Raw genomic sequence first — 26,562 nt, 5'->3', positions numbered from 1 at the left:
TAGCAACAAGACCGCTTAACATGAAGTGGTTTTGAAAACCACGTTCGGTGATCAAATGGGAACGCTAGCAAAGCGATCTTCCAAACTGGTTTCCAGAACCGGTTTCCAGTAAACCAGTTTTAGAAAGCGTAATGAGAAAAGTGTCTATAACTACATGCTTTTGTAAATTTTCTGGGGTCTTTGAAAAAGTATCTTTAACGTGAGCATTGCATCTTAGCCAGTAAAAAATACAATATTTAGGCATCTTTCTGATGTCCTTTGTGTATAAAGCGAATACCAAGGTAACTATTAAAATGCCCCCCTCCCCCCTAAGCTTTTGAATATCCAAAACTTACAGCTTGATTTTCACTGGGAGGGGGGTAGGATGCGTAGAGGCTAGAGAATCCCTCCGCAGCCATGCCGATGCCATCCGACGTCTTCGACATAGCCGCCAACTCCGTCAACACATTTATTGACTTGTCTTTCACCTACACAAAAACGATCTCATACATATATATATCAATATGAAATATGCTACATTTATATGTTTCATTGCTTATATCAAGATGTACAAAACCATACATTGTATATAAAACATTGGAAATGGAAATAAACAAAATGAATTGAAATATGAAAACCATCACTTTCCATATATATTGTCCCATTTTCCATGAATCGTTCAGTTTTGGAAAATGTTGCTGAATTTTTTTTCTTCTGAATCAATCAAATGGAGTTGTAATTTCATAAAGAATGAAATTATTCTGGATGCGTTAATGGTGACATGTACCTGTCAAAAAAATATCAAATCATGTACCATAAAATCAATAAAACCTGATTTTGTTTTTAGATGTCATGAATTGTGTATTGTGTAGAATATTGGTTGTGTAAAATGGGACAATATACATGGTAAATAGGAAATGGCTTGAGAGGAATAAAACATGCTAATATTCTCCAAATAGACTATCAATTAAAAAGACAAAATAGCTGCAATCAATAGTTATTGAAAAAATAATAATACATAAGATTTAAAGTGCACCAAATCCACACTGCAGAGTGCCATAGAAACAAGTGGAGCGCCTCGGGCAGTCTCGCCTGCATTACGTGATTAAAAATAGCAGCAGTGCTGACTTTGAAATTCACAAATAACACAATTTATATAATAATAAGCTACGTTCATTGACCCTAAAGGACATTTGATCTTGATCATGCGACCTAAGACTTGTGCAAGGTGATCAGTGATATTTGATTACTCATATGTCCAAGTTTTATGAACTAGATCCATAAATTTTTAGACGTACAATGGTAATTCAACAAATACCCCCAACATGGTAAAAGTTCATTGACCCTAAGTGACCTTTGACCTTGGTCATGTGACTTGAAACTGGCACATGATGTTCAGTAATAGTTGATTACTCATATGTCCAAGTTTTATGAACTAGATCCATAAACTTTCAAAGTTACAATTGTAATTTATCAAATACCCCCAACATGGCCACGTTCATTGACCCTAAATGACCTTTGACCTTGGTCATGTGTTCTGAAACTTCATTACCTCATTACCCTTAAGTCCAAGTCTTATGAACTAGGTCCATATACTTTCTAAGTTATGATTGTTGATTACCCCAACACAGTCAAATTTTATATTCCCTAAATGACCTTTGAACTTGGTCATGTTTCCTCAAACTCAGGCAGGATGTTCAGTAATACTTGATAACCCCTATGTCCAAGTGTTATGAACTAGATTCATATACTTTCTAAGTTATAATGACATTTAAAAAACTTAACCTTAGGTTAAGATTTGATGTTGACGCTACCGCCGCCGTCGGAAAAGCGCCTCTATATTCTTGCTCTGCTATGCAGGCAAGACAAAAAGCAGGAAGAGAGGAGCATTGTGTATGTAGTAAAATTACAATCCAAAATAAATAGTTTCATATAGCTAATAGGTATATAAATATATTTTATCCATAACAGTATCACAAAGGAAATTAATCAGAATATATGGGGGGGGGGGTCCATGAGGCTGAGTGTAATGGACATCTGTCTACTTCAAAAGATTTTCTGCTTATTAGCCTGAACTTCGATATAAAATGATATACACTCTAGAAAGCACTGTACTCGAGCATTTTAACCACATAGACGTCAACTATTGATTGGGTGCTCATGCAGACAATTTATGTTTTAACTTTGAATATTCAAGATCAATTATATCAGCGACCAAATTAGCAAAGTTGTACAAATTAAAAACACCTAAATTTACATATCACTGTGAATGCTTCACAAACACAAGTATACTACAAAATGAATAGACATACAAAGCACAACAAACTGAATTGAGCTATAAATTGGAATTATCCTATTGCATTAAAGGAGAATTAAACTCTTGGAGCAAGTTAGCTTTTGTAAAAGCAGAAAAATCAAAGAATAAGATCAACAAAAGTTTGAGTAAAAGAGGACTAGCAATAGAAGAGTTATGAGCATTTGAATGTCGAGATCACTAATGCTATGGAGATCCTCCAATTGGCAATGCGACCAAGATCTATGATGTCACAGATGAACAACTCTCCCCTTTTGGACACTGAAAATATACCCCAAAACATCTCTTTTTGCTTATTCTAATCATATGACAAACAATTCATCAATGATATAATGTTGTGAAACCTCTGTACTTGTCCTCTCATAAAGAGAACACCTCACCTTGTGATAGACTCTATAAAAGTGAGAATATAAGTGAAATAAGTACTAAAGTAATGAGGGAGTTGTACGTGTGTGACATCACAGATCTTGGTCGCATTGCCAATGGGAGGATCTACATGGCATTAGTGATCTCAATATTCAAATGCTCATAACTTTCTTATTATTCATTCAATCTTCCTCAAACTTTCAACAATATGTTTCTTTGATTTTTCTCTTTGATATGGATCCAGCTGGTTTCAAGGATTTCATTCTCCTTTAAGTTTTATTTCAATGACAAGACTATATAGCATGGATCTTACCAATACTGTATCTTCAGTAGTCAGATCGGTCTAATCAGTGTAAGAAAAAGACAAGGAAAAAAGTATAATTTGTGATTTCTTCCTTTACAAAAAAAAATCAGGGAAAATGACAATGACATATCACAGTCTGATTCTGGAATACTCCCCAGGGAGTAGAAGATGTGCATAGTTCCTTTAGTACTAGAATGAATGATTGAATATGATCACCAGGGTAGTAAACCTGTAAGTGATTACATACATAAATTTATGTCTTAAGTCCCTTGCAAGTAACCATATTATCATCATCATTATTATCATTATTATTACTATCGTTATTAAAATTTTCATTATTACTATCACCTTTATTATTATCATTATCGTTATCAATATCATTATTGTTATTATTACTAATATTGTTATCATCATCATTATTAGTATCATTATTATTATTATTATTATCATCATTATCATTATTAGTAGTAATACCATTATTGATATCAGCATTATTACTAGTATTGTCATTATTAAAGGGAAATAAAACAAATATGTACATGTACGTACTGCCTGAGATACCACAGATATGACGGCACCAAGCAGTCGCATGCCGGCTTCTGGATCTTTGGACTGTGTCAAGGCGTTTAGATCTCCTTTTTCACTGAAGAGAGTCAGCAGCTCGTCCTTCTCCACAGCCGCCTCTTCCAAGAAAACCTTGAAGAAAATGTAACATGGCAGATAGGGGGGTACCTCACGGGTTGATATTAGAAATTACATAATAAGAAAAGGCTATTTATTTATTATGATAATGCTCATTCTTCCTATCTGCCGGGGAAGGATGCATACTTTCCGAGCTAGCTTGAGACAATTGTTTTTCCTTTTCAAGTTTCAGACAGAGCTAGGCTGCCGATTCACCAGCACACCTTTTTTTTCATGTCATCATGTACAAACACGTGAAATTTACCATCAAATGGGGATTTCATGCACGTTCAGTACCCCGCTTATGGCTCAACATCCCCTCCCCCCCCCCCCACTTTCAAAAATCATTCCACAACCCCCAGAATAGGTTTGACATTAAAGCTCACCTGGATGCTTCTCTGCACTTGGGCAATCCCGCCAAACTTGTCCAGGATCGTGAACAGAACTTGAAATGTGTAGTTGGCAGATTTTGGACCAATGGGAAACTTCAATCCTCTGGTTTCCTTTGCTTCTGCTGCTTGCACAAGCATGGCGTAGTCGGCATCCAAGCCCATAGCCCGAAATTGCACTCTATAGAGAAGAACCGATTCATCGTTGCTTCTTTCGTCATACTCTGGTGCATCTCCTTCATCCTTCCACTCGTCGCAGGATGCCGTGAAATCCGATACAAGGGCTGACCCTGTGTAGAAATAAAGACACTCGATATCAAATTAAATTCACGAAGACAGAACTGTACTAAAACTGTGATCTCTTGGTTGAATAATGCTTTTCTTGATAGGAGAGATTGATATAATGATTTTGATTATAATCATAATAACCTATTCAGTTTGTTTGAACACAGACCTCAAAATATACATTGGCATCAAATCTTATTTATGCACCTTCTAAATACCGGTTATGTTTCCTCTATTTAAAGATGTCGCACCTGTTTTTGGACCACCTGTAGCAATTTATTCCAAACCTTCAGGGCTTTCTCCTGACAATGGGGTGTATTAGAATAAAAAATGTGATTTGTTTGTACGTTTGGTGGGGGGGGGGGGTTTGGGGGGGAAGGGTATCAATATGCTCAATACTCTACTGTAAATTGTGTTATCATATTTTTCTAATCCGTATTGGATATTGTTTTCAACACAATATAAGGTCATCCCCTATGTCTATTCAAACAAACAATTATTCTAAACTGCAGATTGCCTAGTAATCGACCCATCATTTATATCTCATGCAATAACATGTACATCATTCTACTTTTGTCATCTAGAAACATCAATTCAATTTTTCCTCAAATCAGTGAATATAAAACATACAAATTATTTTGAAATAGATAAATGACTACAATATGAATGAAAAAAAATTAAGAATTTGAATTGAAAAAAAAATCAAACTGTAAGACTGACACCGGTTGGGGTCGCGAGAACCACAAACTAGAGTGTAAAAGTAATAACCAAAGGTGCTGTAATAACATCGATAGGTGAAGTAACACCAACAATTTAACACCTTAATAAAATGACTGGTGTGGGCCTGTATGCACGTACACCAAACAACACCATAGGTTTTGTGGAGAGTGCTTATCTCACCGTTTCTTGGAAACATGTCACAAGTGCCTCCAAAGGGAACGAGGTTCGTGTAGAAGGAGACCTCGACAAATCCTTGTAACATCCCAGGTTCTTCCACGTACACTCTAACGTAGTAGAACTTGCCACTCTCCAAGACATTGCTCTTTATCTGCAGTCCGCTTTTGGTCAACTCTGAAACATGACAATAGAAGACACAGATCAAGTGGCACGGCAGGGGGAGGTATTTCAATATATTAATCAAGGGCTGCTCCATGCAGGACTTCAGAATAGGGAAGGGAGACGTACCCTCCCCCTCCCCCACGTACCTCCCATTTATCTCAAATTTCTACATGTACGATATGCATAATACTTGTGTCCGATTTAGCAGTGAGAATGGAAATGTATCCCATTTTAAGTTCAGACCATTTTGGGGGGAGGGGGCAGGGAGTACCCATTTAAGAGTGATGTCACCTTCATTTTTTATCTCAGTCACTTTGTAACTTGAAAATTCATGACTATGCATTTCCATATGGTCATGACTATAACTTCATGCCACAGTAATAGTAACGACACTGTCTGCAGACCAGACGAAACTAGCAAAAAACAAAAGGTCTGTGCCTGCAGACTAGGTTCACGTGGTCTTACCACTTGCTGCTTTTGCTTCCAGATCTACCAGCTCTCTTTCTTCTTCCCCTGTGGTCATCTCCCAGAGATACGTTGCATTCTGTGTGGCACAATTCTCACAGTGAGCCTGGTACGACACTGGCGAAGTCGGGTTAACCTTCAATAAACAGTTGGTAATGCAGCTGCAGAAGAAAGTTCATGAAATTGCACAAGTTTACCTCTCAATGGAGCAAATGAAATTTTGCATTCAGGGCAACCACCATGGTAACACTAACAGGGCTCAGCAGTCAATCACAATCAAGCTTTCAATAACAGTTATAATAATGGCAAAGTTACCCCAGCTGTAAGTCTTAAAGGAAGTCTTCTTGAAACTGGTCCCAGATAGGCCTACACTATTATGAATACTGCCTTAATATCATCTGACCAAAACAGACCAGTGTGGATTTTTTTTCGTTTAATAGGATCAAGTCACCCTTCATTTATACAGTTCTATCCTAATTGATAACTTTTGCCATTTTAATCTGAATTATCTTAAACCCTTTTTTTTTCATTTTTTAAAATCAAAATCTCCCTCTTATTATATTAGCTGTGTCGAATTCCATGCTTTTTTTGCAAATTTCTCAGCAATTACACAATTTTTCCTGAATACTTTGGCCCAAATTTAATATTAATACTAACAGACACTTTGGTGGTCATTTTATTGGATTCAGGTTAAACTCATTTTGAAACCATTACCGCAACTGGCATTAGATCTTTAATTAAAAGAAAACATATTTCTTACTCAATTCTAGCCAAGACTGGTGTTCCTGGAACAGTTTGTATGGCCTGTTCATAGGATCCAAATCTACCGTCAGCATGAATCGCATCCACCCTGATGATGTACTTTGTATCAAGTGCAAGACGTTTTGCTTCAATAGTAAAGAGCGGTTGCACTTTTCCAGGAATCGTCTGTTCTGTGGTTTGCTCACAAATTCCGTTGGGTACTGTAGGAGTGGGCGTCGTGTCATGATTGCTCTTACAACTCCATGTGAAGTTCCATTGACTCAGGTCTTGATCCTCGAGGTTTTGGTCAGGATTCCGCGACCCTGATGCATTGAAGTGAATATCTTTTAAACCGTTGACAGACCTGGCGCTACCACCAGCGATGGTGACAATTAGGGGTGATGGGTCAATGCGCATGTATGCAAAATCAGTCCCAGATAAATCAGGTGTTGTATCAGTTACTGTAACAGTCATGGTGAGATTGTACAGTCCCACTTCAAATGTAAGAGGTTCAATGTCGGCATATGACCCATCCTTATCATCCAGGTCGGTAAAATTTGCATTCTCGTCATACGGATCTATCATCATTGTCGACCACTGAAAAAGGGGCGGTTGTTCAAGGCCGAAACACCAAAGCCGCACGGTGGACGTTAAACGGAACTTGTCTGAACGTAGATACACCTTAGGCTGTTCTCTGGAACTTCCGGATCCACTTATAGTCACAACCGGTGGGACAAGACATCCAACAATGGTTATAACTTTTGACAAACTGGCAGTAGAGGCATCCGAGTCCATGTTATTTGTAATGATCACGGTTAAATTAAATTCTCCTGGCGTGTTGAATTCAACATGCGTTAGCACTTGTCCATCTGTTGACCATGCAACACCCGGTTCACCGCTGCTATAAGCAGCATTGTAGCAGTTTGGGGGACCAGAAAAGTATAAAGTTTCATTGCAGAACACCCAGAGGATACAAAGAGGCGAGGTGAGACCTTGTCCCAATAGCGTGATGTTGAGTTTACTGTAAGTCTTCAGCTTTTGAGTTTCATTTCCGGAACCATCTTCCACGACAATGTCCTCAAATGTAAACGGCGACACAATGTGGAGAAAAGTCACCAGATTATCAGTGTACAGCGGGTGTTTTGCTTCCACAGTTACGACAAAAACACCTGTTGACTCAAATTCATGAATAAATTCATCTTCAGAACTTGATGGTTGATCTGAACTATATTTCCATACATATTGTGTGTCATTATATAGAGGGACAGGTGTAAATTTAAGTTGATTGTTTTTGTAAAACCAGGTTTCATTCTGACCACCTCCATACTCCCCATTTCTGTCACCACCAAAATATCTGATAGAAACGTCCAAATCACGTTTTTGGGCTACTGTCACTTGTGCTGTGAGAACACCATTCCACAAGCCATAAGATATAGTCACATTGGTTTGGTAAAGTCCTTCAACAGTGAACTTCTTGGTTTTAGATATTGTCCGATCGAGCATGATCCTGTTTTCATGTGAGTAGTTCCCATCCCCAAAGTCCCAATAGAAGTCAGCGTAGCCAAATGGAATGTCTTCATATTCCTTCACTGACAATTCGTACCAGACCGTACTTTCGGAAAGCCAACGAAACAAATTCAGCACTTTCAGTTCAAATACATCTGATATTGGCTTCCTCACACTCACCGCCTTCGTAAGGTTCAATGATCCAAGGACATTGAAGCAATGCAATGTGGCTAGATAATTCTTTAATGCCGGGACATAAAGACATTGTATTTGATGTGGAAAAGAAGATATGTCATCTTCATTTATGACCAGAGGATTGGTACCATCACCTCGATCAATTTTGCATGTCATCCCTGAAGGATGGGGTATCTCTGGCAAAAGTCCGATAACAAACTCACATGAATTGTCTATAACAAGTTGAGTATTTGTGTTGAAGGTTAATCCCTGAACCGGATACAGGATTTGTATGGTCGTGCAGTTTGGCCTGGCACTGGGTGATAGAGCATTATACACACTCACACATACTTCATACTCATTAAGAGTGTTGTATGTGTGATTGAACGTAACAGATGCAGCTGATGAGAGATGGCGGTCGTCGTGGCTACCATCACCCCAAGTAATATTTATCAGTATTTCAGTTCCACTGGCAGGCAAGACTGTAAATTCCAGAACATCCCCTACCAACAATGCTTCTGCAGACGGTGTCACGGTGACTTCCCCTAGTCCTTCCACCGCCCAAACCTGCATCTGCTTGGTGGCAGCACTCACTCTATTAGAAATAACTGCAGTGACGTTGTACGTTCCACTAACATTGTAGATGGCCCCGGTAAATGTCAGATGATTCTCAAGCTTCATTGAAAGACTGCAGGTACACTGCTGGGAAAAAAGGAATGTGATATACGTATCTTGGGGGATGCTTTGCCCTGAATCTAGAGTCAAGGTGAAGTTGATTTGTTGCTCCACGGTCACATCAATAGCATCAGGGGAGGAACTCAAAGCAAATAAGTGAGAGGCTGGTATACGATCCTGGACGTATATTGTGGCATTATCACTCGCACACGAAATATTGGACGTTTGTGAATTTCTGACTGTAGCAGTAACGTTATATATTCCAACCATACTGAAAGAATGATTGACCGATATCCTTCCTGGGATTTCAGAATTTACACTAACGGTACCTGAATCATCATCAAAGTTTAGCTCGATCGTAAGGGAATTGCCACCTTCAACAAGGATAACTGTTTCATCGTCTTCCCTTACAACCTGTGCATCAGGAGCGTAGATAGAGCAGCTTTGCACCGTTTTACCAACCACGATATATTTTTCTACAGTTTGGTTGCTGACGGCATTTGAACATGTTGCTGATACTTTCACAGGTTCAAGAAACTCTTGGGAGTACGAGAAGCTTTCAGAATACTCTAATTGACTATTCAGCGTCACATCATTTCGAATAAAGCTTTGCCCATCGCCAGTCAGTATGGTACATGTCACATCATTGATGACAGTGGGTCCTGCAGTGAGTCTACAGTCAACAAATTCGCTTGTACCAACAGAAAGTGGAGTTACCGAGAGTTGTAGCCCAACGACAGACTGGATTATTTCAACAACTTCAGTTTGCGACTCAGATCCAAAGACGTTATATGCAGTGACCCTAATATTTTTTGTACCGGCTGTTGCGTAGCTTATAATCCATGTGTAGTCAACGATCAGAGGGTGTTGAGAAACAGGATCACCTTCGTCGAAATCCACATCAACGGTTACATTACTCCCTCCACTTATCTGAACTGTAACATTTAGAGGCTGGTTTGTACCAAGTGGACCTGATACTGTGACTAATGTTTCAGATACTGCATCTCCAACAGTTACATTCAAGGAAAGAACAATGTCTTCTTCAACCTTGTTCGAAATGATTGCATCCATGGGGAAAGTACCAAACTTTGTTGGTGACCAGGTAGTTTCAAATTGGGTGGATGGTGATGGCACAAAAACTTCTTCCAGTCCATTCAGAATGAAAATTGCCCTTCCAGGCAACGCCTCTCCACCTGTTCTGGTAACCTGAATAGTAACGTCTGACAGAGTAGCCGTTGTACCGACCTGTTGGATACTGAACTGCTCGGATGTTAATCCATCGATGCTGCTCCATACTGTGACTGATGCAGAGTCTTGTATGCCACTACAGTCAACGGTGGCAGTGAAGTCACCTGGCTGGGTGTATTGATGCTGATACTGTGTACCATGTTCAGCCTCGGCTTGTTTTAACGTTTCAGTGTCGTCACCAAAGGTCCATGAGCATGTGAGTTCTGATGTTTCAGTATATATGATATATGTGAAGTTCAGAATAGTGTTTACTAGACCATTGATATCATCGAGTGCAATAAAATCTGTACTCCTTCGGTGCCTAACAAGAAGACTATCTGTTTCTTCATTCTCGGAACTTCTTCTGTATCTCGCATGCGAATGAAGGAGTGGCATTTCAAGAGGCCGGATATCAGATAGGGGATCGGAAGGAGAGATGTCTTCAGCTATTGGATAAGGCAATTGAGTGACCAAACTCGATGTTAAGTAAACACTCAATTCCGCCTCAGACCCACACGGCAGAGAAGAGTAACCGGGACACACCTCTCCGCACATCTGTGTTTGGTCTAGAGTAGTGATGTCATCAGCACATTGACACTTGTTCTCTCCAATCAAGGCATACAGTGAGGTGACCTTGTTATAGCATGACCTGCGACATGAAATAACAGCGCTGTCTTCTGCAGATAACGGCAACGATGCTCTGAATAGGTCCAGCGATGCTAATTTAGTCACTGGTAGGCAACCCAAGTAGTAGCTGTATGCCGTATCTGTGTGCATATAACGAAAATGACAAAAAATACAGCCACTAATCAAAGGGCAACATATCTGTACCTGCACCCATCTCAGTAACTTTAATGAAAACAAACTATTTTTATGGAGCATTCTCTTAAAAAAAATACTCTGATAGATCTTCTCCTTAGCATAATAATACCAGCATTTCTTTTTTTCCAAACTGTCAATACTTTGATTCAATAGAATGGTGTACTGAATAGCCAAGACGTTTACATGAGATACAGTGTCGTAATGGGTAAACTATTCTGGGGGAACACATCCTGGCAACAACATGAGACTGAAGGGAGCAAGCATAATAGTTTTCCTTTTTTGCATCCAAATATAATCTTGTGAAAGATTTAAACAGAACATTGAAAATGTGATTTCATATTTTACTCTTATTCATTTCCTTTCCTTTCTTTTTTCTCCTTGGCCATGTAACTTTTTTTCTAGGTCCCAAGGGGCTACCTCCCCCCCCCCCTGCCACTCCATCTGAACTCATGAGATGAGGTTGAAATCAATATTTTCTTGTATTTATATATCACTTAAATTCAAGACAGAGTCAGCCCTTGCCAATTATTTTCTTCATGCAATTCAATGAAAAAATAGACACATAGATCTTGGCATGTTTTTTTTAGTATATTTATGAACAGGAAATCATAAAAGGATATAGAGAATAGAGGTAATTAATTTTAAAATTAAAAAAGAAACAAATTAAAAAATTAAAATATAATTTACTCTCTTCATGTTCCTGAAGACAACAAGAACACACTCCTCGAAACATAGAGTTTGGGGGGTCTTTTTTCAGACCAACACATGCCAACAAAAAATATATATGGTGCATCATGAAACCCCTGCACTCATCATTTAACTCTCCATCAAAAACAGGTACACTGGTTCTCTAGTGTTTGATCCTATAGAGGTGAACGAGTGTCACAAATGATTGATGGCATCAACATACAATCCATCCTGCACAAAATATGAATGTTAAATAGCTAAGTTGTGTGATATGGGAGCCAGGTGCAGTGTTTGTTTGGGGGAGGGGGGAACTAGCAAGCACCTCACCTTCATTCCGAAAATCCAAGAGAGATCCCGTTGGTCTCAGGAACTCTACAAACTGAAATTTGTCCGGCGGGATAGTGATGATACCGTCTCCATATTCAGTCTGGGTTTTGTCCGATAATTTACGAAAGGAACCTTTGACAACAGACCCAGCACAGACATCATCCACATAGACATCTAGACCAATGCTACGTTTCCAAGTCAGACCTACCAGAATGGGATGATCAGCATCAAGCCGGGAGGTGAAATCTATATCCCAAGCCAGATCGGATGTCTTCACTCGCACCTAAATATAGGGAATCATTCAGTGCGACAAGATGAGCAATCGCGCCTTTCAAAGGTGATGAATTTAATACAAGCCCACTCCTAGCTTAATGCTATGCAGTGGTTTAATGAGCCCCCAAATTTTTTAAGGTGCCAGACGCAGCATGGTGCGCAGAATTTTTAATAACCTACGAGCGAGAAATTTCTGGTCCTTTTTATAACAAAAACATATTTTCTGATAGATTTTGAGATAATATTCCGAAAATGTTATATTTCACCATTTTACCTTTTTTTTCTCTTTCTTTTTTTTCCTTGGTCTTTTTATAAGTCGACTTGTCATGATAAAGTAGCTAACAATGTCAGCATGGAAACACCTCGGGGGGTGTTTCACAAAGATTTAAGTATGACTTAAATTTGCACTTAAATGCTTACGTGTTTGATATGCAACGCGCAATCTTATTAACATGCAGTAGTGTGTGTCCTCTTGGCATGATCTGACCAATATGCCATCATGCCTTTTATAACGCACACAACCAGGCTTTTATACAACTCTTATGTCATGCTAAATCTTTGTGAAACACGCCCCCCCCCCTGGTATAGAAATCTAATTTTGATAGCAAATTAATGGTTGGAAGACATCTTAAAGTGTGTATCATACACCAGAGGCCCGTAACACAAAGGTTAGCAATTGATCGTACACTTGATTTTCATGATTGATTGTACATTGTAGTCAATGGAATCAATCGTAGAAAATGTTCTACGATCATTGCTAAGTTTTGTGTTACGGGCCGCAGAATGCATTTTCTTTCAGGACAAAAAAATAATTCAGGATTTCTTTAAATATTCATTTCATAACATGCTTTTCCTGGTGTATGTTAGCTATAACACAGAAACAACACGAGGGACCACATCTTAACAGACAGGCATTTTTCAGAAACTTTGGCAGATATCATCCATTCATATTATTTAGATAAATTCTGTGAACATTTTATGTTGTTTCCAGTACCACTTATCTTCAGGTGAATTTCTGAAGAAAGGTCAAAGAATCTACCTTGAAAACTCCTATCTGTGGCACTGGGTCAATCTCCTCAAGACGCAGCGACACAGGCATTTCCCAGTAGCTTTCATAGGCTGAGAGACTGAGCGCTGGCGTGAAAGCGATGACATCGCCACTGTCTAAGGCCTTGACTTTGTCCAGTGTTATGTTGAAGCTGGCTGTAAATCCATTATGGCAATGATCAAGGTCATCAATACAAGCTATTACTCCTCCATGGCGAAATTGCGCTAGGTTAGGTAATGAAAGGTCATCTTCTGTCGACAACGGCCACTTGAAGACATCACCAGCATCTGTTATTGAGATAAAAGGACAAATGCATTCATGAAATCAAGGGGAATTATAGGAGTAACCTGACTCTTGATTGTGGATGTAGTCTAGCCCGATTTACGAAGCACTTAGGCCTATTCAAGAGTGTAAGAGTACCGGTAACCAAAGGTGTTGGAACAATCCATAGATGTTGAACTAACATCCAAAAATTTATCACTGGAGTAAAATGACTGGTGTATGTAAAGTGTAGGCCTACACCGATCAACGTCAATTTTGCTGTTTGTACTTACAAAATGATGATAAATCCTTGTCCATCTCACGGATAGTGATAACTTTCCAGCTGTTGCACCCCTTATGATTATTCTGCAAGCACAGATCCATATTTGACATTTTAACCAATTATACCATATCTACAGTAAAGACTAGACGCCAAATTCTGTCTGTGTTAGGCAGCCACAGTACATAGTGAATCTAGTCTCACTACTTCAGACTCTGCATTGTGCACGTACTATGCTTATTGTACAAACCTAGGGTCTGTGCCTGCAGACTACCAAATGATGGGTCTGCGACCAGACATTGGAATAAAAGGTTGTTAATATTTGAGGAAATTTGAACAGGGAGCATAATACTGTCTAGAATTCTGAGTGGTTGTAGACATGATTACCTATAAACTTGACACTTTTTGGGTATTGTATTTTTGCTTGATAAAGGTCTTAAAGTAAAAAAATGAACTTTATTAATTATCATAGTGGCGTGAAAACAATGGTATGATCGGCTATGAGTGGTTCAGCCTTCACACCGAAAAAATGGCTTGAGTTTTATCAGAACTAAGCTATAGAAGTTATTTTAAACCCCGATCGGGCTGAAATAAACCAATTGTAATGCCAATGCTTTCATCGCAAAACAGAGTCCATATAAACTAGGCATTAGGTGCGTCTTGATGATACAGAAAGATGTGCATCAGAGGAAAACAGGGACCGCAAGTGGGGAGCTACAGTAGGTCACTCAACTCTGCAGGATGGGTTGTCTGCTGTGCTGAACGAGCAAGGCCGGAACCAAAAGGTGTAGTTCCACGATGGGAAAATGGATTATAGAGTAGATGGACGGGTTGGGACACCACAGGTGCCCACAAGCGTGAAGGGGGGACATCAACTACAAGGGTACTCTGGGAAACTGTGACATGTGACATCTATGATGGGAACTGCAAGGGCCGGGAATTGCATATGAGACAGGAGTAATTACACATGCAGTGATGGAGAGTCACAAGTATCAGGGGCTATCATCATCATCAGAGGGTTGGGGTCCGTGGGGACAGATCTATAGTAGATAGCGAGTTGTTGGGTGGGGAGCAGACATCGGCAGGTGGATGGTGTTCTGGGGAGGCATCGACATCTATGCGAGATGTTACATCTAGGTAGCTGATGGATCAATCTACATCTGCAGCTGGTAGGTAGTCTAGGAGGGCATCTACATCTGTGGGAGGTGGTTGGTGAGTGGGTACGTCTCCCGCATCTTTCCATTCCTGTTTATTCTTTCATTTTGTTTTTGCTCACCTTTTAAATATTTGTTTATTTCTACATAATTTTCAGTGACTACTTAATATACACTCTGTTTTGATGTGTAGTTTATTCAGTTATATATTATTTTCTTGTAATTTTCTATCACAAATTTTCTATTGTCCTTTTGTTATTTGAAATAGTTATTGAACTGTATTTGTTATTTTTAATATTTGATTGATAATATCTTTGTTTATGTTCATTTTTCAAACCTCTTGTATCAGGACCATGATGTAAAACAGCTGTGCTGATCATGTTTTATCCTGTATAAATTAATTAAAAGAAATGAATAAATCTATAGTACAAGCCAATTGGTGATGGGCAGGTGTGTCAATATCTATTATGTCAATGGCATGTAAGTGGGTTGGAGTAAGAGAATATAGGCACTCCAGCTCATAAATAATGAGCCCAGAAATTGTTATATTGAGGTCTTACCATCTCTGATTTTGATGTTTTGCATGGTCATCTCTCCCCCCAATTCTTCCAAAACCGTTCCGCGGGCCCCTGCTATCGCATCTCTCTCCTTTTTTTTTTGGGGGGGGGGGGTCACCGTCACATGCCTTATTATTTATGCATTATTGTCTACAAAAATACTTTATTATGTAGATTTTTTTAAATATGTTAAAATGATTACCATTTATGTCATTGAATACATGTATTGCTTGTTGGGGATTCTAAATGTATGAAAATAATTTTTATACTTTATCTGCTTTTGGATATGAAATCAAATTTGAATTTTGAGATGAATTTGAATAGAAGACATACTCTCAATGGATGTTCCCAGAAACAAGATGAGTATCCCCATGGAGATAAAAAAAAGGGACGCAATAAGAAGACATTAACATCCACTCTTGAGACTCCTAAGAATCCCTTCTTATTCAGGCTGCCGAAGTAAGAGAATCCCCAACAAGCAATACATACATGTATTGAGCAAGGCCCAATCACACATTCTTGATTATCATATTCAAAGTTAAAATTATTAGATCTAAGTAATAAGGTTGAACTTAGACAGATAAATAAGTCTATTTCTGTCAGGGATATGCTCCGCTGAGACTTCGTCTGGCTCCACGGTGAGTCCGGCCCCTCCGTCAATAATCAGAAAATGTTTTAAAACTCGTGCAAAACAGCATATTTTTCAGTCTAGGTTGAACCTACTGAAATTGATCCGATGGTCGCACCATGCAAATCACCACTGTTCTCCAAATAAAAGGTGTATAAGGCCATCCAACCACCATATCAACATCTTCATCCACAACTAGGGTCTAATTCGTTCCCCCCCCCCCCCCCCCCCTCTTGGAGGACTTTATAAACTTTTTTTTACAAATGCAAAGGAGGTGTATAAAACAAGACGTTGTCCAGTGGAGCAACTGATGAAACAGGGAGTGAATCTTAATATCATATTGTGACTCTATGCTCTATCCATCCCATACTCGCCCCGACTCGCCCCAGCCCGGGGTCTTCGCCACTCCCTACTCGGGTTGCTGTCTCAATTTTGGTCGGTAATCGAGTATTACTATTGTATTTGTAAGAAAATTGCAACGCGTGTTCATTAATCAAAATATCCTTTCACCCCGCGGCCTTTCACTAACTTTATCATATCGATTTTACTTACAGCCTTCTTCAATCCACTTTCATTCTGTTATCACCAACATCTTGATCAAGATATATTTATAAATAAAGAGGTGATTTATCACACTAAATTCGAATGATGTCTGGTAGTACCGCGAGCTAGCTAAGAACGGGATGTATGGAGGCGACTCTAGCTTCTCCGGCATGGCACGGCAAAATACCACAATGAGTAAAGCCACATCCCCTCGATCTCGCGAAGAGGTGCCCTTGACCCCCCCCCCCCCCCCCCTTTAGGCGCAGGCCTATGGGGCTGGTGTCCCTACGAGTACTAAACCGGGACTAAACCCTGGCATCATTTTCATCATCAATCATTATGCCTATTATTTTCGTAATCAACATCATCATTATCCTTTCATTATCTCATCTTATTCACCATCATCGTCGTCATCATTATCATCATCAATAGGCCTATCATCATTATCATCTTCATTTTAATCATCATCATCATCACAACAACACTATCTTGATCAATATCACCATCGTAGGACTACTATCATCATCATCGTCATAATCTTCATCATCACATCGTTACCATCAACATCATTGTCATAACTATCATCATCATCATCACCACCACAATTATCATCATCATTATCATCATCATCTTCATCATCATCATCATCATCACCACCACCACCACCATCATCATCATCATCACCATCATCATCATTATTATCATCATCATCATCATCACCACCACCATCATCATCATTATCATTATCATCATCATCACCACCATCGCCACCATCATCATTATCATCATCATCATCCCCACCACCATCATCATCATCATCACCACCACCATTATCATCATCATCATCACCACCACCATCATCATCATTATCATCATCATCATCACCACCACCACCACCATCATCATCATTATCATCATCACCACCATCATCACCACCACCATCATCACCACCATCATCATCATCATCATCACCATCATCATCATCACCACCACCACCATCAACATTATTATCATTATCATCATCATCACCACCTTCATCAGCATCATCATCATCATCATTATCATCAATCGGCACTGTCTCACTACCATCTTCATCATTATCATCTTCATTTAATTTCATCATCGTTATCACTATCACTATCATCACTAGCATTCTCATCTTCATATCACCACCATTACCCATTATTTTATTAGGATGAGAGAAATTTGGCAAATTTGAATATTTTTTTCCGAATTATCGTCAATTCGTCTTTGGATTGGAATGCAGATTATAAAACAGAATATATAGCTGTTTTGGTTATTATCAGATTATTTCGCTACAGCCTATAGACCTACGTTGAATTCAAAACAAAATACAGTTAACAAGGACTTTGTATCTATTTGAAGTATAATAGCACAAAATCATTCATAAAATGAGCATGAATTAAAAAAAAATGAATAATATATGTAGGGAAATAGTGATGATGGCGTGCCTTCAGGACAAATATTCTTGATATCAAGAAATCGATTTTTATATCGAGAATTCTATAACTGTGAACCACATGAAATCATTTCTTGATATCAAGAATCCGTTTCTGGATATCAAGAATTGAATTCTAATTCTTTATATCAAGAAATGAAATCTTGATAAATTCTTGATATCAGAAAATGTGAATAAATGTTAACGGCTTGCCATACGCTCGAGCGACTAAGCTTGAGCGTCTCGAAATTTTGAAAACCAACTTCAACTACTCACCATTTAATTATTCATATAGATTTAATTCAGCCAAATTTTATATAGAAATATTGTCCCCAAGTTATGAGAATCTATATCCTTTTATTCTTTTGCTTTGAAGTTAGCGCAATTTATATAGATATATTATTATATTATAGGCCTATGTTATTTTTTACGCCAGTCATGCACGTGAAAGAGAAAGAGTAACAAGAAAAGTTGGGTATTGCAAATATATATTATTGTGCGTGGGAATATAACTGAAAATATCATCATATTATATTTTAGAGGAATTTACTCCACAGTAAAAAAAAAATTGCACGTTGTTTAAGCCTGTCACTCTAACAACAGGTTGTTTAAACTGTTTTGTAATTGTTTAAACTTTTAAACAACTTGTTTAAAAATTTTAAACAACTTGTTTAAAAAGTCTAAACAGTTGTTTAAAAAGTCTAAACAGTTGTTTAAAAAGTTTAAACAGTAGTTGTTAGAGTGACGGGCTTAAATAACGTGCTTAAAATTTTAAACAGCGTTTTTACAGTGTCTTTCTTCGTTTCTTAAATAACATCCCTTTGTCCTTTATACCATCATAAGTCTGTAATACTTCTACGTAGAGGGAACCTATATCCATCCCTCTCCTTCGCTGAGTCACGTGATTTCAAGCTGTATTTAACCAACAAAATTGAGCTCTTGATTTAATCAACGAATGACGCGACTACAATAGCCATCATCATTGTGTCATGGGCCTATTACAATTTGTGTAAACATAATACTTTTTTTCAATTGACCGAACATAACTGTCGTTCAATAACTGAATGAGAATAGTTCATTTTGATGCTTCCCGATCGATCCCGTTCAGAACTTGAATGACATCAACTCACCCGACTCATAAATGGAGAAGGGTATAACATTAATTTTCCAGGTCCCGTATAGAGAGTAGTTAAGCGGCTAAGTTAAAGTGACTACACTCTAAAAATAAAATGAAATGTTGAGCCAACAACGAGTAAGTTTGGTCGATCACAACAGTTTGAACCCCGACTAAAATAGAAAATGGAAATTGGTTCCATGGAACGATTTTTGACATATTGAATACAATATTTTAGTATTTAGCCACATGCAGATAGGCAAACATTAATGGGAAATGTATGTCAACATGGGTAGAGGATAAAAAAAAAATTATCTCTCTCCCTGTCTCTATCACTCTATCTTTAATACAGGGATTTGTATACAACCACTTTTCCTGTTCTTTTTTTTCTTCCTTCTGGGGATCGTACGTTTCATGAAAGGACTTGTCGGACGATTTATCCGACAAGTCCAGTTTTATCCAAAGTTACCATAATAACTCAAAATCAGCCAATCAAAATCAGGGAAAACTTTCATATCTGACGACTGGTCGGACGAAAATGTTGATGAAACGCTCCCCTGACTTTATCTTCTCATTTTTGTTTTCCTCTATATTTTTACTCTTAAAAAAACTCATAATGGGGGTCGCCCCCACACCCCTGTGGCACCGTTCCTCGGCCCTACAACCAGTTCCAACTATGTTCCTTTAATTAAAATCAATTCGCAATATACACAAGGGAAATTAACTGGTGGTACGCGGTTACTTGTAGTACAATAGTCAAAGTTTAATGTTTTTTTGCGGGAATGGGTGTGAATTAAAAGAGCAAAAATCCATATATATTTATTTTAGTCTTGCGTTTTATTTGAACCCATGAATACAATATAAGTCTGTATATATATATATATCCTGACTAGGCCATAATAATGGGATGGGGGCAGGGGAGCCCCTCCTCACACACAATACACACCCACGCACATTTCAAAAACATTTCAACCATACTGTCTTGCGTGTTTTCATGGTTTTGAGTTCGAGACTGAACAGCAATTTTCATGATTGTAGGCATTTTTTTGGTATAAAAGACCTACTTTCGATGTCAAAGATCAATAAGTCCAATGACGGCCTCACAAATTTGACTCCCTTTTCCCCACAAAAAGCAACAACAATCACAACAAAACACGTCGTTTTACAAGCGAAAGTCGTCCGTTACCTTGATTCAAATTACAATTTTGGTGAGCATTCTTCGATTTTTAATTTCTTTCAGTGAAAAGCCCTTATCATCCACTCACGCAAAGTGTGATTACCAAAGGCACCAGAGCAAGGCAGCTGTATACATTCATTCTATGACCATTGGGTATCTTTGCATCTCATCTGTTACCATGGTAACCTCACGCATGAGCACCATTTTGTTTTTCATGTCTATGATGAATATAAGAGAACAATATGCCTCGTCTAATCTGTCTAAGTATAGCTTGCATATTTCAAAGTTTTTCATCCTTCGTGAAGTGCTGGCTGCGACCCCGTTTATCATCACCATCACAACAGCCAAAACCTTACAGCACTAGCGAGATTATACTGATATTGATACAAGCTACTAAATTATTCAGAAGAAGTAGATAAGTAATACTGTCGCCTAAACAACAGATACAGAGAAAGGTCCCCTTAAATCAAAATGACTTGCTTGTATAAACCGTAGAAATACAAATATGAATACATATTTAAATTCATTTTAAACAATAAAACGTTTAATTGCTCTTGTCCATTATTATTATTTTTTTTTTTTGGGGGGGGGGTTGTAAGTCATCGCGATTTGCAAAGGTAGATGGTAACCGTTTCAGTAAGAAATTTTCTATGTAAAACCTTTCTAGATTTAGAACTGCTTAGTCAATTATCAAAAACAAATTTTAAACTTTTTTTGCCTAATTTGTTTTTCAATATTGTACAATCCAAAATAGTAAGAACTAGAGTTCAAGAAAAAAGGGAAAATGTTAAGACATAACTTACCATACTTACGGTAAACTGTGGTAGTTTTTATCATTTTTATCATTACTATAATTATCTTCATTATTATGAGATTGCAAAGTATTTTAGTTATCATCATAGATATTATTATTATCATTATTATTAGTAGTAGTAGTAGTAGTATAGTAGTAGCAGTAGTAGTAGTGGTAATAGTAGTAGGAGTAGTATATAGTGGTAGTTATAGTAGTAGCAGAAGTAGTAGTAGTAGTAGTAGTAGCAGTAGTAGTAGCAGCAGCAGCAGCAGTAGTAGTAGTAGTAGTAGTAGTATTAGTAGTAGTAGTAGTAGTAGTTGTTGTTGTTGTTTTTGTTGTTGAATTGTCATTTTACATCATCACTAGCATTAGTCTGAATAATACTAAAAATGGCAATCTTGAATTTACCTTTTTTGTTTAAGAAAGTCTTACGGAAGAAAATTTAGAGACCGAGTTCAGCTTTTCAAAAGAATCGATATTGATTATGGATATGCAAATAAAACGAAATAAAACTAAATATACATCATTATTAGACCATCTTCTGTACTGAAGACCACGATTGGAGACTTACAATCTTATGTTTAATTTACACACAAGAACATTTTAAAAATAAGTTACCATGCTTACGGTAAACTGTGGTAGTTTTTATCCGGATGTTTTTCTATTCATTGAAAACAAAATTGGCGAGACGTCCATTTTTTCATCTTTTCAAAATGTTGAATTACCATTGTTATCATTACTATAATTATCTTCATTATCATGAGATTTCATAGTATTTTAGTTATCATCATAGATATAATCATTATTATTAGTAGTAGGAGTAGAAGTAGTAGTAGTAGTATAGTAGTAGCAGTAGTAGAAGTATTAAAAGTAGTAGTAGTAGTAGTAGTATATAGTAGTAGTTAAAGTAGTAGCAGAAGTAGTAGTAGTAATAGTAGTAGTAGCAGCAGCAGCAACAGTAGTAGTAGTAGTTGATGTTGTTGTTATTGTTGTTGTTGTGTTTGAAATAGTACACTCTAAAAATCAAGGATTTAAAATAAATCCAGATCGGCTGTTAATAGTGACCAGCTGAATATTATATTTAGTTTCAAACCTTGTAGATTTAAATATAAATATAAAAGATTTGAATTTGAATCTTTTTGGATTTGAAAGTTAATCCTAAAGATTTAAAATAAATCCAACATTCGTCTGGTCACTATCCACAGCCGATCTGGATTTATTTTTAATCCTTGATTTTTAGAGTGTATAGTAGTAGTAGTAGTAGTAGCAGCAGCAGCAGCAGCAGCAGCAGCAGCAGTAGTAGTAGTTGTTGTTGCTGTTGTTGTGTTTGTAATAGTACACTCTAAAAATCAAAGATTTAAAATAAATCCAGATCGGCTGTCAATAGTGACCAGCTGAATATTAGATTTAGTTTTAAACCTTGTAGATTGAAATATAAATCTAAAAGATTTGAATATGATTTTTTTTTGTAGTTTTTATCCGGATGTTTTTTTATTCATTGAAAACAAAACGATTGGCAAGACGTCCATTTTTTCGTCTTTTCAAAATGTTGAATTACCATTGAAATTGAAATGTTCGGTCATTGATCTCGAGAAGATATGAAGTTATTGGGGTTATTGTTATTATTTTTATCATTACTATAATCTTCAACATTATTATGAGATTTAATAGTATTGCAATTAGGCTTATCATCATAGTTATTATTATTATCATTATTATTATTATAAGTAGTTAATAGTAGTAGTAGTAGTAATAGTAGTAGTAGTAGTAGTAGCAGCAGCAGCAGTAGTAGTAGTAGTAGTAGTTGATCTTGTTGTTATTGTTGTTGTTGTGTTTGAAATAGTACACTCTAAAAATCAAGAATTTAAAATAAATCCAGATCGGCTGTCAATAGTGACCAGCTGAATATTAGATTTAGTTTTAAACATTTGAAAGTTAATCCTAAAGAATTAAAATAAATCCAACATTCGGCTGGTCACTATCCACAGCCGAACTGGATTTATTTTTAATCCTTGATTTTTAGAGTGTATAGTAGTAGTAGTAGTAGTAGTAGAAGTAGTAATAGTAGTAGTAGTAGAAGAAGTAATGGTGGTGGTGATGGTGTTGGTGGTAGCGGTAGTATTAGTAGTAGTAGAAATAGTAGTAGTAGTAGTAGTACTAGTAGTAGTAGTAGTAGAAATAGTAGTAGTAGTAGTAGTTGTAGTATCATCATTATACATCATAGCATTAGTCTGTATAATACTAAGAAATGGCAATCTTGAATTGACTTTTTTGTTCAAGAAAGTCTTACGGAATAATATTTAGAGACCGAGTTTAGCTTTTTAAAAGAATCAATATTGATTATGGATATGCAATAAAACGAAATAAAACTAAATGTACATCATTATTAGACCATCTTCTGTACTGAAGAGTGGGGTCCAGGGGCCCGTTGCATAAAAATTTTGCCATAATACTTTTTTTTAATGTGTAATTTTCACTGGCATTATTTTGTTTGCCAGAGTTTTTGTTTATTTGCCAGAGTTTTTTATGACAAAATTTTTATGCCATGGGCCCCAGGATTACAAACTTACAATCTTGGATTTAATTTACACACAAGAACATTTAAAATTCTGCAGAAGAAATTGTGGTGACCAATGTTTTAGCTTTCTAAATGACCATGATTATTCTGTGCTGTTATGTCCTCCTCATATTGTTTTGTGATCCGGGGTTTGTATTGAGGATGTTTATAGAGTATAGAATTGAAATTTGCTTGAAAATCAATTCATTGACTTGAACGATCATGTTTAAATTCTACTTCTTTATTGATTTTTTAAAAGGATTTTGACATATCAACGGCATGTCATTTCAAAAGTCGATCAATAGATGCCTCTCCAAAATGCAATTATTCCCATGTTGAAATTTGTTTATTCAGTTATCGGTTTTACTTATCAATTACGTTTGCAATGTAAATTATATCAATAGTTGTATAGAAACCAAGCCTAGCTGACAAAAATTATATATCCACATCACAAATATAAAATGTCATGATCCTACATGATATCCAATATCCTGCTTACGTTATTATATTTAATCTTAAGTGGACATTTTTTTCTTTCTTTTTATAGCAATTTTACAGTGCCTCTTATATTTTCCACTGATCGACTATTCTTTGTCCAGATTTTTGATCCTGTCTTGGTTTTTAAGTATCATTTTAAACATAAAATTTATTGATTCATTTTCAAAGTTTTGTGTAATCCACTTGTTTTTTACAATATGTTATTCCATTTTGTATATTGAATTGCATGTAAAGATCTTTATTCATCTAATCGGGTGTGAGGGAGGGGGGACAAGGATTTTATCCCGGGACCCTGCTTTATATTCACTTCTATGATTATACATGTATATAATCTTATCAATAATGATGTTAACTGTAAATAATATTTTTTAAATAAAAAAATTCCTTCAAACGAAATTTCTCAGTCGAATACCTCGTTTGTAGAACCCTTGACGTATATGATAGCACCCCCTCCCTCCGGGCTAATGTAAGAATATTGCAAACTTGAAATGCCTCAGCCATGTCAATGAGAGCCTGGAAAATGTTCATCAATATTTATTTTGTCGTCTGACAAGTTTTCAGATCTGATGATTCTGCTAGATCTAGATTTGGTGAGAAGCACAACTGCTATTTTTATTGATATAACAAAACAATGAATATATAATCCATAACGCTCCCCGGGGAGCTTATAACTGGTAGACCACTGGTCATGTAAGCCAGGACCCCAGGTTCAAATCCCGGTTCAGGCAATGATGATGATGAAGAACATGCAACATTATTTTGTATGTAAAAACATAATGATAATTATTATATTAATAATGATAATTAATAGTAATAATAATAACGGTATATTTACCCAGGGTAACCACTTCAGTTCCAAAAACTGTTCTCCCAGCGGGTTCTGCTATTATTATTACCCAGGCTAAGCTATAGGCTACCTATGATTCAGGTGCACACAGCTTTTTTGAGGAATTACTGTCGGTACCCATTTACCTCACCAGGGTCGAGTGCAGCACACTGAGGATGGATTCCTTGCTGAAGCAAACTACGACATGGCTGGGATTTGAACCCACGACCCTCTGTTTCAAAGTTCGTAGAATAATCCACTTAAAGGCGCTGGCTTCCCAATATGAAACACATTAATCGTTATTAATGTAGTTTTTCCTCTTTCTTTTTTGTATACATTCAATGATAAGAATGCTCTTAATATTTTTCCCGCCATAACCTGTCATGGAAAAGTGGTAGATAGATTGACCGAAGTGCATCCGTTTCCAACCAGGGTGCAAGATCGCTCAGGGTGAGGCTCAGTGGCGTAACAGACGGGGGGGGGGGGCAGGGGGGGGCAAGCTGCCCCCCTGGCGGATTTCACCGGGAAAATAAAAAAAACGGGAAAGAGAAAAAAAGGGAGGGAGAAAGAAAGGGAAAGGGGGAGGAAAGGGGAAAAGGAAAGGAGGAAAGGGAAAAAGAAAACGAAGATTTTTTTCTTTTAATGGAAAAGGAAAAAAAGCGGGAAAATGTACGAAAGAAGAATATTTGACAAAGAACAAATCATTCCGTAATAGGCTTATGTAATGCAGTAGCTTGATGGGAAATAAATTAAAATATGACAAAACGACAAACAATAGCGGGAAACGAAGGTAGAATGGAATTAGTCAAAAGCTAAATTAGAAAACAAACAAAAGGGACAAGAAAAAAAAATAATAACACGACCGGGCTGCCGACGATTGAAAATAAAGAGCGGGAAGAATGATGAACTGCACGCAACATTGTGCTATAAGCTTGCTAAATTTTATGCAAAGCAGTAGGAGCTCTTCATCTATAACCATAAAATGGCTCTATAACGCCCCCGTTCAATCACTGGCGTACAGGCGCGGGGAGGGGGGGGGTCTTGGTTCCACACCCAAGAGGAAATGAAATAAATTATACAGGAGACAACGTATAATAAAATGAATGGAAACAATGAAATGTGTTATTTGCTGTCAGCATTGCTGAATATAATGGAAAAATCTATCACATAATTAGAATTCAATTACAATATGCAATTTTCCAGCTCGCTTTGCACGCTGGCGACTTTTAACAAATTCAATTCAATTCACTTTACTCACATCCATTAAAAAGGTACAATATACAATATTATATGAACAATTAAAAAACAATACATTAAAAAATCAATATAATGACAAATAGAAAGAGTAGAACCAACATGCAGTGGATGTAATATGTAAATTTTCCCACAATGC

The 26,562-nt window shown here is 37.2% G+C and overlaps 1 protein-coding gene across 1 annotated transcript in view; it reads right to left on the bottom strand.

The window, feature by feature from the left end:
- LOC129270178 (polycystin-1-like) overlaps positions 1–26,562 on the bottom strand; it is a 72,924-nt gene that overhangs the window by 42,533 nt on the left and 3,829 nt on the right. The window contains exons 2-10 of the mRNA XM_064106016.1: positions 13,314–13,609; positions 12,002–12,284; positions 6,603–10,932; positions 5,843–6,003; positions 5,219–5,389; positions 4,031–4,323; positions 3,513–3,659; positions 2,973–3,002; positions 336–467 (exon numbers count right to left, since the gene is read on the bottom strand). Of these exons, the coding sequence (XP_063962086.1) occupies positions 336–467; positions 2,973–3,002; positions 3,513–3,659; positions 4,031–4,323; positions 5,219–5,389; positions 5,843–6,003; positions 6,603–10,932; positions 12,002–12,284; positions 13,314–13,609 (5,843 nt within the window). The remainder of the gene's footprint in view (positions 1–335; positions 468–2,972; positions 3,003–3,512; positions 3,660–4,030; positions 4,324–5,218; positions 5,390–5,842; positions 6,004–6,602; positions 10,933–12,001; positions 12,285–13,313; positions 13,610–26,562) is intronic.

This window comes from Lytechinus pictus, chromosome 10, assembly GCF_037042905.1.
Source record: "Lytechinus pictus isolate F3 Inbred chromosome 10, Lp3.0, whole genome shotgun sequence".
Taxonomy (NCBI): Eukaryota; Metazoa; Echinodermata; class Echinoidea; order Temnopleuroida; family Toxopneustidae; genus Lytechinus; species Lytechinus pictus.
This window is presented reverse-complemented; position numbering and strand designations above follow the sequence as displayed.